This window comes from Mesoplodon bidens, assembly GCF_964165515.1.
Source record: "Mesoplodon bidens genome assembly, chromosome: 13".
NCBI classification, from domain to species: Eukaryota; Metazoa; Chordata; class Mammalia; order Artiodactyla; family Ziphiidae; genus Mesoplodon; species Mesoplodon bidens.
Genome location: NC_138169.1, coordinates 82299016 through 82317164, shown reverse-complemented (window position 1 = coordinate 82317164; position 18149 = coordinate 82299016). Strand labels below are relative to the sequence as shown.

Genomic DNA, 18149 nt, shown 5'->3' with positions numbered 1-18149 from the left:
AGGGGTACTATATCGTGGTATATGCACACGAGCGTGCAAGCACTACACACACACAGCCCACTAGTTCATTTAATCTTCACAACCTGCTACTGTAGTAGAAACAAAGCGTTTGCAATAGTGCCTGGCATTGATCCTTTGTTATGAGGTTCATAATGATGTGTCATGGTGTTAGTATTTTTCCAAATACTTTATGAGATTTTTTTTTCAATCAAGGAACCAAGGTGTCTCATTTCTGGGAAATACTTCTGGATTATTATTATAATTTTTGTTAATTATTTCCCTTCCACCATTTTTCTCTGCTCTCTTTCTCCCACTTCTGTTCTCTTTCTCTAACCATCTATTAGTTATATGTTCCAGTGCTGTTCTGATCTTACAATTTTCCAATCTTTTTTATTTTCACTCTCTTTTTTGCTGCTTTATTTTGTGGGAGATTTGAGGTTTGCTTAACCTTCTCTTCCAAGTTTACTAAATTATAAAAAAGATTTTACTGCTCTAATTTTAATTTGCAAAAGCTTTCTTTTCCCTTTTACTTTCCCTCTCTTGTTCTCCTTTCTTTAATATACATTCATACATTTATTGTTATTAATAATGGCACTTTTGGGCTTCCCTGGTGGCGCAGTGGTTGAGAGTCCGCCTGCCGATGCAGGGGACATGGGTTCGTGCCCCGGTCCGGGAAGATCCCACATGCCGCAGAGCGGCTGGGCCCGTGAGCCATGGCCGCTGAGCCTGCGCGTCCGGAGCCTGTGCTCCGCAACGGGAGAGGCCACAACAGTGAGAGGCCCACATACAGCCAAAAAAAAAAAAAAAAAAGCTATAAAAAAATAATGGCACTTTTACCCCTAAAACTATGGACCTTTTTTGCTTGTTTCATAAGTGGACATCTAAATATCCTTTACTCATATCTTTAAAAATTAGAAATTTTTGAATGGGAAAATGCATATTATTTAATTCTATGTAATACCCAGCCTCCAGTTATAAAGAGACTGGTGGGTTAGCAACTGCATTCTAATACTGAAAAATATCCAACACAATATAGTTTATAATAGTTTAATTTGTTTTAAAGATGGTTTAATTTGATTCATACAGAATTACATTTTTAATACCCATTTCATAAATTCTCTGGACTAAAAATAGTCTTCTATCTATCATTCTGGTTGATGTAGCATTCATTTTTCCCTGTTGCTTGCATTTCATTTCTCATGTATTTTAATTACCCATTGGGATATTAATTTTCTACAGCTGTGATATTAATTTTCTATAACTGTGATCTCTTCACAAGACTTAGCTGAACTCTTCACTGTTAGCAGAATGCATTTGAATAGTTGTGGAAGGTATAAGCAATCTGTGGCAGCTACTAAAATGGTAAATATTAACATGGGATAATCTAAGTTGAAACTGAGTAGAGAATACATGAAATAAAAATACATCAGTGTTGCTCAACAAGAGGAATGGGAAAATATAAAAATTCAGTTTTTTGAGGAATGGGAAAATATAAAATAAAAATTCAGTTTTTTATTTAGTTTTTGAGCTATAAATTTTGCATTGCTATTTTCAAGGGTTTAGGTATAAATTTTTGAATATAATGTTAATAAAAATAAGTTATATATTGATACATCTTTGTTTCCATTTATGAATATATTATTTATAGAAAGTTTTAGCAATCAAGGAACTATTCAGGATCATGAAGTAGGGTGTGCCCAGTTCAGGTTGAGATCTCCAGAACTATAATCTGAGGTATTTTAACAAGTTTACTGAAAAGTCACATTAATCTCCTGCAAATCAATAACAAGAATACTTTCCAGCTGATCGTCCTCAAGATGATATCTTAGGGAGAAAATGGAAATTTTTATTTGATATAATTCTTTTCTAAAGATTTTAAATGAATGCATAGAAACACTTTTCCAAGAGCATGGGACTTCCCTACATAATGTATAGTTAGAGATTTGAGTTACGACAGAAATGTTATAGAAAAAATATTGAATGTCACATAAGTTTACATAGGAGGAATTTTGCAAAAAAGACTAAATATGAGGAAGATTAACAAAATTATTGAAAATTTACTGTCAGGTTTTCATAGAATGTAGCACAGTTTTATTCTGCGGTAGATACAAGGTTAAGCTTGCATTTAGTCTGAGGACCTCTGAAATGAGTTTGAGGATAAGTGTCCAAAAATCTGCTTAGCACTCGACACATCTGATTTCATCTCATTCTCTCTAGAACTTTACCTAGAATTTTTCCTTCTAGTAATGACTAGGTTGATTTTTTCAGAGATCTGGGAAACATTCTGATAATCACAAACAAAATTTTGTCTTCTTAGATTTGTAAATATTTTGTTTGTCAGTATAAGACCACAGTGCCCAAATGGTCATGGCTTTCAGACTCTGTATCTCACCATTAGGAATTAGGCCCTCATGATGCTAATAATGAAAGCTAAAATTCCAGATGGTGAGTTGCAGCAGATGAGATATGGATGTGGGGAGGGGACACAGCCCGGAGAGTCTGTTATATCTTATGAAGCCAATTGGATACTTTTTAAATGGATGATAGAAAACTTTTGAATGATTTAAAGATGAGTGATTGGATCGGATTTGCGGTTCAAAAGCTCGCTCATTCAATGAGACGACAGAGGAGCTGTAATCAATCTTTTCCCACCGTCACACATCTGATAGATTAAATTTAGCCCCAGATAGAACAATTTCTCACGGAAGGCAGTGCCAATATAAAAAGAAGCCTCTGGTTTTATGTGCATTTCCTAGGGTTTACTTATAATTCTTCCTGATTTTCTCCAACTCATCAGCATTCTTCCAGGTCCAGTGGGAGCGTTGGAAACTGCTGGTACCGACCTAGAGAAGAATGAGGCCAGATGGATGGGGGTGGTGAGGAGTTGAGGACATTCGTTGTCATTGAGAGAGACCTACAGACATTTCTTACTATAGTTAAATTCAGTATTCTGCGTTCTCATTATACAGTCAATAAACTGCAGTCATTTCAGAACCTGGAAGTCTGAAGCCTAGATAGTTTCTGGTTAGTAGCACTTCCTGGAAAGTCAATATTGCAGTGTCTGTATTGATATTGAAAATATCCAGATAAATAGAGTAGGAGATCTGAGATTCATGAAAATGGAGTCAAGGAGTACAGGACAAAGGACGTGTTCTGTGGACATTTCTTCTGTTTTATGAGAAACTGCTGCAAAAAATCCAAATTACTTTTCTAGGCAGGTTGAGAAATCCTTATTAGGCATTTTTTCACCATTGTACCCAGAGACAGCAGGGAAAATCATTTTAACCCCTGATTAGCTTTTAATTTTTATTTAGTTATCTTTATTTTATTTTTACTCTGTGAGAGATTGAAATATATTTTCATCAGTTATTGTTTAATATTAAGTACTAATGTCAAAAGGCTAGAAAATGTTTGTAGAATTATTGCCATTTTACAATGTCACGTTACCTGTAATGATTTCACTGAAAACAGGCCAGGACAGGGAAGGGTTGAGAGCACAGGCTCTAAGGCTGGTCCTAGCCTCACCGGGTGACCTCGGGTGCGATACAATCATACATCAAGTATCCGAGTGCTTGACTCATGATATTAGTGGTCACTAATCCTGAGCACTAACAGTGTACCAGGAAGTGTCAGATGCTTCACTTACGTTGATTTACTTAATCCACCTGGCAGCCCTATAGGATCAGTCCTCTTATACGCTCTCTCCTGGGTGCACAGACACCAGTGCTGGAATCCAGGCTGCTGGCTTGAAACTCTTCACTCACCCCAGAAGGTTAAGGCTACCCCACAGTTAGCACAACAGAGAAAAGGGCACGATTTGGCAAACAAAAACATATTTTAGAGGCAAGGGAGCAAGCAGGCCTCATAACTTTTTTTTCTTTTAATTCCCTCAGTTATATTGATTTTCAGAAGAGCACAGGATAATCTGAATTACTTTATTTCATGTTACTTGACTGTGAGAATATGGATATTCACTGTTTTTTCCAAGAGTCTTTCTTTCTTTATATGTTTTACTTTGATTTTATAATTGTGAAAGTCAGAAATGTTAGTTTCTATCGTTTATTTTTTTAAATATTTAACAATCACTTAATAGAATAAAATGCTAAATCTTAGAAAGTTATGATCCATAATCCATCTGGATTGTTCTTGGATTATGTCCATGACAGTGAGTTGGCCAGTGTTACTAAATTCACTCAATTTCACTACTGCTGTAGAGCGTAATATTTTTATGGAAACCATTTATGTTTACATAATTAATAACATTGACTTAAATTGGTAAATCATATAAAAATTAAAATTTCCTAATTAACTAAGTCAAAGACAGAAAAGCTTTATGTTTCCTTGAGTCTTTACGCCTCTACATAAGTCTCTAATTCTATCAAATTTTAAAACTTTCTAGTACTGGGAAATTTGGCCAGCTCTTTAAGGAAACATATTAGTTTCTATTCTTTCCTACACTATATATAAAAATAAATTACAAAGACCTTGAAAAGCAAGTGAAAAAATAAGCATTAAAAATCACTAGAAATAAATCTAGGAAAGTAGTTTGAATTGGGAGATTTTTCTAAGTATGAAAGCAGCTGAAGTTAAAATAAAGGGTCATTTGTCATTTTTTGACACCAAGTCGAAAAGAATCAAATTCTGAGTTTTAACTCCTCTAAAGCTGGACAACATTCAGTCCTGTGGAGCCTCGATTTTAATGTGACCCTGTCAGGAAAGTGTTTATTAGCTACCATTTACATGTTAGAGAACATTTCAGCCTGGACTGATTCAGTGAGGGGTCATGACAGTGGTGGTGAGTGGGCTTGAAGTGGTCAGAAAACTAGTTTTGTTAAAAATTTTAAAGGAAATTATATTTTTACTTAAGACAAGTCTGCCCAATGTGAGTACATTTTCTGTGTGCTTTGGTTGGATATATCATATATATACATATGAATACACACATACATATATACACATACATATGTATATACACACATATGTATACATATATTTCAGGCTGGTAGTACTATCATCTAATGATTGCAACTTGTGATCTTCAGTCATATGTATTTTACTTAAAACATTTTTTTTGGAAGACAAGTCATTCCAAACATAAATCCAATGAAATGATAATGAAAGAATCTCTCAGGGCTTCCCTGGTGGCGCAGTGGTTGAGAGTCCACCTGCTGATGCAGGGGACACGGGTTCGTGCCCCAGTCCGGGAAGATCCCACATGCCATGGAGCGGCTGGGCCCGTGAGCCATGGCCGCTGAGCCTGCGCGTCTAGAGCCTGTGCTCCGCAATGGGAGAGGCCACAACAGTGAGAGGCCCGCGTACCGCAAAAAAAGAAAAAACAAAATCTCTCAGTGAAGATGAGTGTAACAACTAAGACAAAGAACAGGCGTCTCTCAGGAGCTAGAAATACGGAATTCTAGAGAAAGGACCAGGAGGGTGCTGAGAAAGGAGAGCATTTTTGCTTGACCTGAGAATTTGATACCAGTATTATATGAATTCGGCCATAGTATGTAGGCCCTCCTGTTCCTTTCAATCAGATTAGAAATGTAATTCTCACAAAGAAAACTGCAGAAGTTTAGCTGCGTAAGAAATGTATTCCTCTCAGTTGTGAAAGAAGTGCCTGGTAGACCAGAGATGGGACCTTGAGAACTGCTGATTCTGCCAGACTCGCAGACTTTACTAGCCTTAAGCCTTGAGCAGAGTTATAGTACAAATAATTTAAATGGTTTCAGCAGGTTTAGAAACAAGACTGAGGTGGCAAAATACTACACCTTTTAGAAACTTTGAAGCGAAATTGTACGGGGAACACAGGAAAGTTAAAGAATATAATTCAGGGTGTGATGGACTTGAGTTATAGAGTCCTGACTGTAGCTGAAACCTGAGGTTCCTCTTTATCTGTGAAATGAGAACAGCCCTAGGGACTCCACCTGAGCAGTGGAGATGAAGTGGGACAGTGGAACTAAACCAGTGCTGGGAGGAGATCCCAGTATGTTCTAGTGATGCCTTGGTTTTGCTTCCCTTTTATTTGAAATGGGTTTCTGGATATTGTTGGCTTTACTAAATAACTAGGCTCTGATAAATGGGAGAGAGAATTGATTTCTAAAAATGGAGGAGGGAAAGGTGAGTTGTTTGGGGGTTCCCGTTTGGGAAAGCCCAGCAGCTGGAGATCTGATCGCTGCAATGTTCTCTATCACCTACAGACAAAGAATGAGAGGCTTTTATAATGGGGAAAACCTTTGTGCCTCTTCAAGTTGGCATTCATCAACTAAACAGGAGAGCATGGCCAGAAAACAAAAGCTTGTCCATTACTGACGGGTGGTATTCCAACACTGAACCCACCATTCTTCCCTGCCTGATTTCCTGTCCTCCTGTACTTACTATGTCAGTGAATGGCACCCATCAGCCCAGCCCAGGTCAGAGAACTGGGAGCCATCCTGGTCTCCGTGCTTTGCTGTCATCTCCCCTCCTGCCATCAGCCACTAAGTCCTGCAGGTTCTACCTCTTCAGAACCTCTTGAATGCACGTATTTTCCTCATGCTCCCTACCTGTGCCCTAAACTTCTCGTCAGGCTTATGGCCATAGCCAGCCAGCTGACCAGTGGTGTCCACCCCGCTGCACACCTGTTCAGGGTAAATGCAAACTCTCCCGCATGGTACTTAAGTACTTAAGGTTCTCAGTGGTGGTGACAAGGGTATGCTTTGGGGGTTCTTTACTCGACCCTCATGTACAAAATCCATCAGTTCCACTCCTTTCCAGTAAAAAGCCATGTAAAAACATTGCTTTGCTTACAAATACGGTTTCAAGACAAATCCTCCAGGGCTTCCTTTTAACCACATTGTTACCCTTAAACACCTTCCTATATATGTGTGTATGAATATATTGGAACTGCCCCTAAGGACTCTGAGTTGAACTGTGCTCACTTCTCCAGCTTCAGCTTTTTCCAGCCTCCACCTCCACATCTGCTTTCACGGCCTCTTTCTAAAGGACACACAGTTCCCAGCTAAAGAGGCTCCCTGACCCGTGGCATGGGCTTCTTTCTCTGCTTGGAATGTCCACCCTCACATTCCTTTGTGCTCAGCTCTTTCAGGCTAATTCCTATTTTTCTTGAAGAATCCATCTTGGAAGCCTGGCACCATATCACCCAGCCTGAGTCTGCTGCGCTTTTTTTTCCATTTTTATTTATTTTTGGCGGCGTTGGGTGTTTGTTGCTGCGCGTGGGCTTTCTCTAGTTGTGGCGAGGGGGGGCTACTCTTCGTTGCGCTGCGTGGACTTCTCATTGTGGTGGCTTCTCTTGTTGAGGAGCACGGGCTCTAGGGACTTCAGTAGTTGTGGCTCGCGGGCTCTAGAGCCCAGGCTCAGTAGCTGTGGCGCACGGGCTTAGTTGCTCCGTGGCACGTGGGATCTTCCTGGACCAGGGCTTGAACCCCTGTCGCCTGCATTGTCAGGTGGATTCTTAACCACTGTGCCACCAGGGAAGCCCCTGCTACACTTTCTTAGCACCTCTTGCTCATCTCTTAACGCTTCACCTTGGTGTCTCTTCTGTGAGCTCTTACCCTGAACTTGAGGAAAGGAAGCTTATTTACCTTTGTCTTTGGAACCTTGTAAAATGCCAGTCTCACAGCAGGCACTCAATAAATATTAATGAATAAAACTATGAAAAATGCATGCAGCAGCTCACTCTGTGCAGAGAGAAGATAGAAGGACTGATATCTCATCGATTGCCTCGCACGTCTTTGATGGTCAGTAATTATTTTGTTGAATCAAAATAATTTAATGATGTCACCTGGTCCTGGCTAATGGGGAAATGACAATCCTTTTTAAAATTAGAATTTTAGTAATAATGTAAGGCTAAATGTGATTGTCAAATGTATGCTATAGGTACAGATAGGAGAATAAGGAAATGATTATTTTCAGCTTCATTATAATACACTGACCCCAACAAATGTACCAATTTAAAACGTTTTAAAAGATCTGAACACATGCGAGTTTAGTGAAAAAACGAGGAAGTGAAAGTTTGTTGGTAGACGATCCTCCATGATCCTCTTGCATCTCTGCATGTTTTGTGAGCAAAGGCACGGATGGCCTTCTTCTGAAAAATGGAGCAAGTGTCTCCCTCTGGAGAAAAGGGAAGATTTGCTTATGTCCCATGAAGTAAGGATAATGTCTCCCTCTGGGACAAAGTTCAGGCTGGATAATCACCCACTATAAAATACTGGGGTTCCCTGTGCTTGTGGTTCCTCTCCTGTAACACAGCCTACTTCATACTTCATATGTGGGTGTCACCTGACCCTCTCTTCATCTCCCTGTAAGAAATGGGACTCAGGAAACCAACATAAATGCTGATTCTCTGGCCAGTGCTATTGCTGTGAGTAATAAAGGGTCCTTAGTCTCTGATCCACGGGTCTCTTGTTTTCTGCCAGCATCCACGAAACTGCGGCAGGCTTACTGGCTAGCTGGCATGTGGGGTGAAATCTTAAGACTGTCCACAGTTCTTGACAATGTTAATAAATACTGATATTTAATGATTCTCATGATAATGGCAGTGACTTCCAGTTTTTGTTGGATTTTTACAATGACATTATTTAGTAAGACTCTGCTAAGTTTCAGTGAAATTCTTCATCATCTGAAATACACATCATATCTTAATGAAATAATTTCATGGTAGTGACCAATAGGACAGTTTCATAGAGAGAGCTGAGTAACTCCATGATATGTGAGAAAGAAAGAATGAATACGGATATTCTGGAATTCTTACTAGAAAACAGAAAATTAGGTAAGCAGTTCTTTTACCACTCAAATTCATAGGATGGATATACTTATTAATCAAAATTAATTTCCAGTAAAGACAGTCCAGTCACCTGAGAATTATCCAAATTATTTCTTATAAGGCATATAGATTTTTGTTGCTGCTATTGTTTTGATGTGGAGAGTCTCTTCTTCAGATGATTTTTTTTTTTAAAATAGCATGCTGTCAACATAAAAATAAAATGGAGAAAAAAATCAGAGAGTTCATTTAATTGTCACAGGGAAGAAAGAAACATTTATTTTAGGACAAACACAACACAGAGAAGATGAATGATTCCTGCGGTTTTAGAATGAAGCTTTCATTCTGTTAGAGCCTTTGTTAAAAACAGTGAAGCATGTTTTAATTCTGAATATGGAAGACTGTGCTTGAAGATTTGCTGCCACTTAAAATTGCTCTAGAGACGATTGTTGTACCGCAATAGGGTACTTTAAAGATAGAAAATAAAGAGATTATAGGGTAAATAGCTTACAAGCTGTGATGGTTAACATTCAGGGGATGATTAACTGGTGAATATATCTCTTATCAGAGTTCTTTTGTTAAGATAGTTTCTTGGGCCTCCCTGGTGGCGCAGTGGTTGAGAGTCCGCCTGCCGATGCAGGGGATACGGGTTCGTGCCCCGGTCTGGGAGGATCCCATATGCCGCGGAGCGGCTGGGCCCGTGAGCCGTGGCCGCTGGGCCTGCGCGTCCGGAGCCTGTGCTCCGCAACGGGAGAGGCCACAACAGTGGGAGGCCCGCGTACCGCAAAAAGAAAAAAAAAAAAAAAAGATAGTTTCTTTTTGTCTCCTGTGAGACAGTTAAACTGAACTGAGAAGATGCAGTCTTAGTGTATTTTAGAATATCCTGTTACTGCTGTTAGAACGTGGGACGGAAAGCAGAGAAATGTGGCTGACACAGGAAATACGGTGGGGGGTGGTTGATAAGCCAGTTGACAATCGGACACGCGCTGTCTTATTGATAACTTTCAATTACCGACTTGCCTCACTATTCTCAAGCATTTTAACCACTACGTGTAATTTTCACAGGATGGTTGACACGTGAGTCTATTGGAAAAAAAAATGTGTATAGAAAATGAATGGCCAATGATTGTTATTCTGATATTTACAAACTTCTGAATGGTTTGCCTTTTTACTTTAATAACAGTAGGTTCTGGCAGTGTTTACATATTGCAGCTGTATTTTTAAATAAGTGGAAAGAGATAGGATATAAAAACAGTAAATCGGAGGTTTAACATCCCTCCTAATCTTCACTGTCTGTGCTAACCTGTGCCCGGTGGAGCTAATCCATGCACAGAGGCAGCTCCCTTATTGCTTGGTGTGTGCTGAAGTGTGTACTGTTGGGAAAAATTCATCAGTGACTTGCATCATTACACATGTATTCTGCCTTTTGCTTGCTACTGACAATCACAACTTTAGATAGATTCATTAAGTCTGCATCTATCTATCTATCTATATAAATAATATATGTATATATGCTATATTTAAAAAATATTATATGTGTTTTCCTTTGTGGCAGAAACTACAAAGCACAATAATTTTTGTCCATTCAGGTACTTGAGACTTGGGAGCTTAGTGTGGGGATGCGTGTGGGACACAGCTGGTGGTTAAGATCGTTGTCTGAAATCGCGTTCAGTCTCTGGATATATGGGATGCACTGGAATGAGAACTGGTCTTGGACAAGCTGCAGAGCTCTTGGGGAAGGGATAGCTCACACGGTCTCACAGCCAGGATCACAGGGTGGTCGGGAGCTGCTCGCTGCTTTGCGGGGCAGCAGGTGCACTGTAGACAGTGTGGAAACCTGCATCAGTGGGGTAGTTCTGTCTAGACGTTTTTCTTCACTTCATGCATACTCTTCACTCATTGAGAAAAATACATGCTGAAGTAGACGGCTATTCTCCTAAGACTAAGATAACGATACAGATTAGATTGAGTGACACTGGCTAAAATTAAGAAACACGGAACTCAACAAAAGTAGCAGAGATGCAAGAGTTCATTCCTGGTGAGATGGTACTGCCTGATGCCCCTGTGTACTTGTAAGAATATTTTTTTTTGCTTTTAGAATAACAGGCAGACATTCTCTGATACCAACAGTGCTAAAACTAAGACTGTTACATGTGTGCAAAAATTTTCTTTTTAGTATTTTTTACATGCATTGTTTCATGAAGCCCTCGCAGTAGAGAACTACACTCAGATTTCACGGGGGTTAACGCCGTGGTGCCCGACAGCCCTCTATAGGGTGGAGGGGACGCCTGCAGGCTGGGGGGTCTTTCCTGTGTGAACCTGGCTGGGCCACAGACCCGGTTTTAATCAAACACTAACTGAGATGCTGCTCTGAGGTGTTTCGTAGATGTGGTTAGAGTCCAGAAGTAGGGAGATGATCCCAGAGAATCTGGGTGGAGCTGATTCCATCAGGTGAAAGAACAGCACTGAGGATTTCCTGGTGAAGGAGCAATGCTGCCTGTGGATGGCAGCTTCACGTCCTGTCCCGGAGTCCCCGCCTGTGATCTTGAACTTGCCCAGTGAGCCCCCAGAAGTACATAAGCCGATGCCTTGCATTGTCTCCGTGTGTCTCTCCAACTGCCTCTGCTTCTCTGCCTGCACCCTGATGGATGGATGCATGCACCGGGGTGTCCGCTGTAACTAAGTTCTGGTCTCGGAGCACATCCCTCCTGCTTGAGATGCCCTGGGGTACAGGAAACTCTGTTGGAAGTGGCTCCACAAACTACAGCGGGTCTGGGAAAGCCGTAGCTGCAAAAATGGCCAGTTCACAGGCTGGAAATGCTCCATAATGTGATGGCATTTCAGGATTCAGGAGGCTCCAAGGTCCTCATAGTTCATTGGTTCTCATTTTGAAGGGGGGTCTTCAGTAGGTATTTGTGGGGGAGGGCTGTATATGGTATGGTGTTTGGTTTTGGATCCCAAGGACTCTTTCTGAGTTCTCAGTTGTCTAAAAAACTCCAAACCTCAGAATTCTGATTTTGGCGGCCTTTCTTAGCTTAAATATGCTCTTGCTTCGGTCTGGATCTAGAACTCATAATTGAGGTGAGGGTACCCACTGAGTTTCCCTGAGATGCTGACATTGGTGTGGACCAGAGGCGGGATTCTCATGGTGCATCTAGCCTGTGATGGTTGGGATCCTGGACTGAACCCAACGGTTGCAGGACTGCTGTGGACTGAACTGTGTCCCCCCCAGATGCACTTGTTGAAGCTGTAATCCTCAATGTGACTGACTTGGAGATAAGGCTTTTAGGATATAATTAAGTTAAATGAGGTCATAAGGGTGACCTAATCAGTGAGCATTGGTGACTTTATAAGAAGAAGAAGAGAGAGATCTCTCTCTTTCCACACTCACTGAGGAAAGGTATGTGAGCTCACAGCAAGAGGGCAGCCATTTGCAGGCCAGGAAGAAAGCTCTCTCCAATATCTGACCATGCTGATGCCCTGACCTTGGACTTCCAGCCTCCAGAAGTGTGAGAAAATAAATTTCTCTTGTTTAAGCCACTCAGTCTACGGTGTTTGGTTATGGCAGCATCAGTAGATTCTGGAGTGATTGATTTTAGGGCCAAAGATCCTTAAGGACCATTTTTATTATTGTCTTATTTCTTTTCTTTTCTTTTTTAAACTTATTTATTTATTTTTGCTGCATTGTGTCTTTGTTGCTGCACGCCGGCTTTCTGTGAGCCGGGGCTACTCTTCGTTGTGGTACGCGTGTGGGCTTCTCATTGCAGTAACTTCTCTTGTTGCGGAGCACGGGCTCTAGGTGCGGGGGCTTCAGTAGTTGTGGCTCGCGGGCCCTAGAGCGCAGGCTCGGTAGTTGTGGCGCACGGGCTTAGTTGCTCCGCGGCATGTGGGATCTTCCTGGACCAGGGATCGAACCCGTGACCCCTGCTTTGGCAGGCAGATTCCTATCCACTGCGCCACCAGGGAAGCCCCTCTTATTTCTTAATTAAGAAGAAAAATGAAGCTTTTTCACTTAATAAAGATGGAACACATCTGAAATGATCAGCAGTAGTGATCACCGATGATCAGTTCAAGACAAACATTCACTGAATGGAATTGTATAAGGCATTTCATGAAAGAATAAGAAAGAAATAGATGAGTTGGGCTCATATTCAAAGAAGGAAAACCTACTAGGCAGCAACGGTTGAAGTGTAGCACTTTTAAAAGTTTAGTTTGCACATCCTTTGGTGTTTGTCGAAGCTGTGAGTCTACTGACTACCTCATGGGCAACAGGGACGCGTGAGAAGTCTGCTCTCCTCCGTAAATACGGTGCCCGATGCACAATGTTTTCCCTTTGGGGTTTTCTTCAGGAGTGTACTGGTGGACGCAGCTGTAACTTTTGCTGCGATGCGACCCTGCAGCTCTTGCTCAGGGCCTCTGCTGTGGCCCTGGCCTTCTCTGCCCCTCCCCGGTCCTCCTGGCATAGCGTTCAAAGGTCAGGAACGGTTCCTAAACCAGCAGCTACAAAGCTGACCTCCTCCAATGTGGACAAGTTCTCAGACCGAGTACAGGATTTGCATGTCGACTGATCTGGATTTAAATCCTGTTTGCCCTTAATTGGAAGTCACTTAAAGGCCCCAGGTTTTGCATTTTTCAAGCAGGTGGTGGTGGTGGTGGTGGTGGGTGGTGGTGGTGGGGGTGGGGGTGGGTGGTGGTTGGTGGTGGTGGTGGTGGTTGGTGGTGGTGGTTGGTGGTTGGTGGTGGTTGGTGGTGGTGGTGGTGGTTGGTGGTGGTGGTGGTGGTGGTGGTTGTTGGTGGTGGTGGTGGTAGTGGTGGTGGTTGGTGGTGGTGGTGATATCTATCTACCTCATGTTTTAGGCTAAGTAGAAAGTATTTTAAACAGGGTAACACATGTGAAGTTCTTTGCACAGTACTTACTCCTGTAAATGTTCCATACATATTAGCTGTTTATGTTTATGACCATGGAAAAAGATACCCCAGAACAACAAATCTCCAACCTTTCTGGTCACAAAACATCATCCATTCACTGCAAATCTGCTTTAAGGCTGCGAAGTTAATTCATTAATTTGCTCATGGGGAATGGGTCTAATTATAATATGTGTGGCCACAATTTTATTATGCACAGTTCCTGTTTTTTGGAAGAGGAACACATTGCACTGGAGATGGAAAATGGTCAGTGCTGTTGGCAGAGAGACATATAGGAGCAGCTGTGGTCATTCGATGTCCTGCACATCAGATTGGAAAGGGGCCTGGCAATGCCATAGGCCTTTCACTTCTGGAATTTGATTCTTCAACAGCACAAATTCGGAGCAGTGGGATTGCGGTGGGTCTTCTGATAGATTCAGGAGCTTGTTTTATGTTTTAAAAAATATCACTAGATGGAGGATACAAATAAAGCTGTTTGATCTGTTTTTAAAAGTGATATTAATATCAAGATATTTGGCTGTGCTCCTTAAGTCATAGTGTTTTATTTTCGGATACCAAAATCATTTGCATAGAAATTAGCATTTTTCATAAATCCTAGAGGACATAAAATGTAGGATAGAAAGTACAGTTGTATAAGTTTACAACTGTGGAGATTATTTTTCATGCAAATGTATTTAATCAATGAAACTGACAATGAAACCAAAAAAGAATTTTAACCAAATCTTGAAAAGTCTCAAGTTACATTACCTATCTATCTATCCATCTATATATCCAAATAGAAAGATAAGATTGAACCCTATAATAGTTGTTTTTAGGTCACAAACTGTAAAATATGAGAAATTTCATGGAGTTCAACCTAAAATACATACATACAGAATTTTAAAATGTGATGATTACAAAGTTTTATGTCGTCTGTCAACTTCATTTGCTCTTATTTAAATGACTTATTCCTGTAACTGTATTCTTACGTTTTAATTAGAAAGAGCTGCAGCACTCATCATATGAACTCTGTGATGCTTCAGACCTTATTCCTAGCCCCAGTTAATGGCTTTGATGCTAATTTTAGCAAACAACTCCATGATATAGTATTGGTTTTTTATTAAAAGTTTTTTCTTTGATGTGTTCAATCACAGAAGATGCATGTTTGTTGTAGTGAGTGAGACCAGACAATGTGAAGATGAACAAAAGTAAAGTTCATCTTCCCATCTTCCTTCAACCCCGGGCTAAGGCGTGGCTTTCTCTCTGTGTCGTTTCCCCCTGGGGGCCTGAGATCTCACCTCCCTCCCTCCTGGTGCTTTTATTTCCTGCCCGCTAAGCTAGGCTTCCCCAGGTCTCCCGAGGCCTGTGATTTGCAGGGAGCACATCTCCGTTCTGGTCGCAGCGCCGGGCACAGGGAGGCCAGCTCACGTCCACTTGCATTCTTACGGGGCTCAGACTTTCAGACTTGCCTGCGATGGTTGCAGAATTATTAGAGAAGAGAAACTAAAACCCAGCCCCGCCTCCACTTCACCTCCCCCTGTCCGGCCACTTGTCCTGCTGGCCACGTCCCCGCAAAGGGATTTTGCTTTGTTTACCACGGCGCCACTTTTTGTCCCCTCCCATTCCCCCCCCCAACCCAGGGCCAGTGTAGCCTTAAAAATACACGCTTGTGGTTGTTGAACTGCAGCTCAGGAACACCTCACCCAGCCTACCTCTTCCACTTCTCTTTCGGGTTGCTACTGGTTTCTGATCGCCGGCCCCGTATTTTTATCGTCGTCCTTTACGGGTTTTCTCAAGGTCACCCAGCTCTAGGCCACGGTCTGTCCCGTCCTTTCTCCTGGGGGTCCCTCCTGTCACTCCCCCAGCTCTGTGTGGCGGTGCCTCCCTTCCGGGTTATACCCTCTCGGCCGCGGGCCGCATGCTTGCTCAAAGTAGTAACATGTTTATATGTTGCTTTCAGGCTTCAGATAGTTTCACATGTAATTACTTATTTTAATTCTGAAAACGGCACTGAGAAGAGGGCAGGTATTATTCCCACTTGGTACTCGGAGAAACAACCTGGGGGCTGGTGTGACACTGCTAGGAGCGGTCAGGTGCGTGTGAAGTCTACGACCCAGATTGCCGAGTTCCTGGTTGTGTGTTTGCTTCCTCACACTGCACCCTGGGTGTCCTCTGGGCTCTGCTTCGTGGCTTCTGGAACATCAGCTGTCTAATGACAAAACTCTAAGTCCCCCTTCCCCCATTTAACTCCCCAAATGAAGTCCAACTCTGCCACTAAAAAAAAGGCAATCATCGGTATGAACGGTGTAGGATATTCTTAGGGAAGTCAGGAGATCTGAGGTTCCTTCTGACTTTACTGTCTTGTCACTCATAAAATGGAACAAAATGGGGCAGAGTTGCTTGGCATTTAAGCGTTCATCAGAATCACCCACAGGGTTTCCTAAACATGGACTCCTGGGCTCCACCCCTAGAATTTCTGATTTTCAGTAGGTCTGGAATTTGCATTTCTAACAAGTTCCCTGATAATGCTGATCCTGCTGACTTGGGGACCACACTTTAAGAATTGCTGGCCCACATAATTTCTAAATTCCCTTAAATTTCAACCAGCTGTGATTGGGAGTGACAGTGGTCACTGTCAGTAAGCTGCTGATAAAACCATGTAGCTTGGCACTTTTTTGAAGATGAGAAGCTAAGATGGAGGATGCTCATACATACCCACCAGCTTCTCCTGACCAGGTCTGCCTAAAGCTTGATGTGAATCCAATATTGGTTCCCTTTTCCATTTGAACCTATGATGAACTTGAATGGATAGTGTTTATGTTTTAGAAATTTGTAGAGACATCAAAGCCAATCTGCATGCCATCGGATTTCTGAATGACCTTGTCACTTAGCATAATAATGTTATATAATAACCTGCCTAGTGGTATGAATCTTCAATTACCTAGCCCGCCTTGTAAAATACTCATCCTTAAGGCTGATGATAATGGGACTACAGTGATTGATGAATGGGATTTTATACTGTGATTCTGGGTCTCACCAAAAAGGAATGTATTTGGGCTCTATAGCTAATTTCTAGTCAGGGCAGCAGCTGCACAATTTATGTTTCTTATCATTCTGGGTTCATGGGTTCTGAGGGAAATAATCCTATTTTCCTGCTTAATAAATATAGGGTAAACTCATTAATTACACTGAGACTAATCTGGCATTTAGTGCAGACACTAAAATGCACTGCATTGAGTATCTGACCTTTTACAATATTAACAGTTGGAACGGGCTAAAATTTAACATACAGCACAAATAGAATTAGCAGTATGCTCCTGAAAATTTTTATATTTCATTCAGCTGCCTTCCAATAAGAATTTATAGGCAGCAAGACCATCTAAGAAGACAAAAATAAAACTAATTTTCTAAACTGTGTGGATACCATTTAATATATAATTTATTATACTAATTATAATAGAACAAGTAATTTTTTTTTGTTTTGTTTTTAAAAAATTTTTTAAAAATTTATTTTTGGTTGTGTGCAGGCTTTCTCTAGTTGTGGTGAGCGGGGGCTACTCTTCGTTGCGGTGCGCGGGCTTCTCATTGCGGTGGCTTCTCGTTGCGGGGCACGGGCTCTCACGTGCGGGCTTCGGTAGTTGTGGCTCATGGGCTTAGTTAGTTGCTCCACGGCATGTGGGATGTTCCAAGACTGGGGATCGAATCTGTGTCCCCTGCATTGGCAGGTGGATACTTAACCACTGCGTCACCAGGGAAGCCCCAAGTAATTCTCTTTGATTAGGGCTTTACTAGGTTAGAGAACTAAAAAAAGCCCAGATAAGAGAGACATTTAAGTGGATATAATGCAAATTTCAATCTAAAATTTTGAAATACATCCAAGAAATCTTGAAGGAAAAGTAAACAGTAAAGTACACAACCTTTTTTTTTTAGTACACACACATACAAAACATAAACTCAGTTTCAAAAACCAAATAAGTGAAATTATAATATCTCTTCCCTTAATAATAAAATGAAAAACTTATTTGAAAGGATAGATACAATTAATGACTTTTCTTCAGAGTTTATTCATATGTTTGTACCCTAAAATGTTTCAGTTAAGCCTGTGAACCTTTGGTCAAAGCTTCAGGAAAATGTGTATTGCTTGTTAATTGACAGTTCTCAAACATTATTACATATGTGCTTTATGTTAGATCAGAATTTGTTTGGGAGAAGATCTATTTGGAAATACTGTGGCCTATTTGTGTTTCTTCTTTTTTCCTCCCCGTGTGTATGAGAGGTATCTTAACAGTGTTATGGTTTCCTGGAATATTGAAAGATTATTAAACTGTAGAAACAAGTTCAGTCAAAATTATAGCACTGCCTATTTTGCATGTGGCTATGTGTATTTAAAAAGGGCTATGTCTATTTTATTTTGCATGGATTATTTCATCAGTAGTCTTATTTCTTGGATCATTACTTCTCATCACTCATTTCTTCCATGAAA

General features: G+C 41.1%; 1 protein-coding gene and 1 long non-coding RNA gene across 3 annotated transcripts in view; one reads left to right on the top strand and one right to left on the bottom strand.

Annotated features, from left to right (window-relative positions):
• DOK6 (docking protein 6) overlaps positions 1-18149 on the bottom strand; it is a 417331-nt gene that overhangs the window by 6946 nt on the left and 392236 nt on the right. Inside the window, exon 8 of one of the 2 annotated variants that reach the window (XM_081252873.1) lies at positions 17186-17467. The exons of the other annotated variant lie outside the window; for it this stretch is intronic. Within the exon in view, the coding sequence (XP_081108999.1) occupies positions 17460-17467 (8 nt within the window). The 3' untranslated portion in view covers positions 17186-17459. Of the gene's footprint in view, positions 1-17185; positions 17468-18149 lie in introns of those variants that run through there. 2 annotated transcript variants of the gene reach the window in all.
• The window catches only part of LOC308627112, a 49603-nt gene that overhangs the window by 6116 nt on the left and 25338 nt on the right, over positions 1-18149 (top strand). The gene's annotated exons all lie outside the window — the stretch shown is intronic.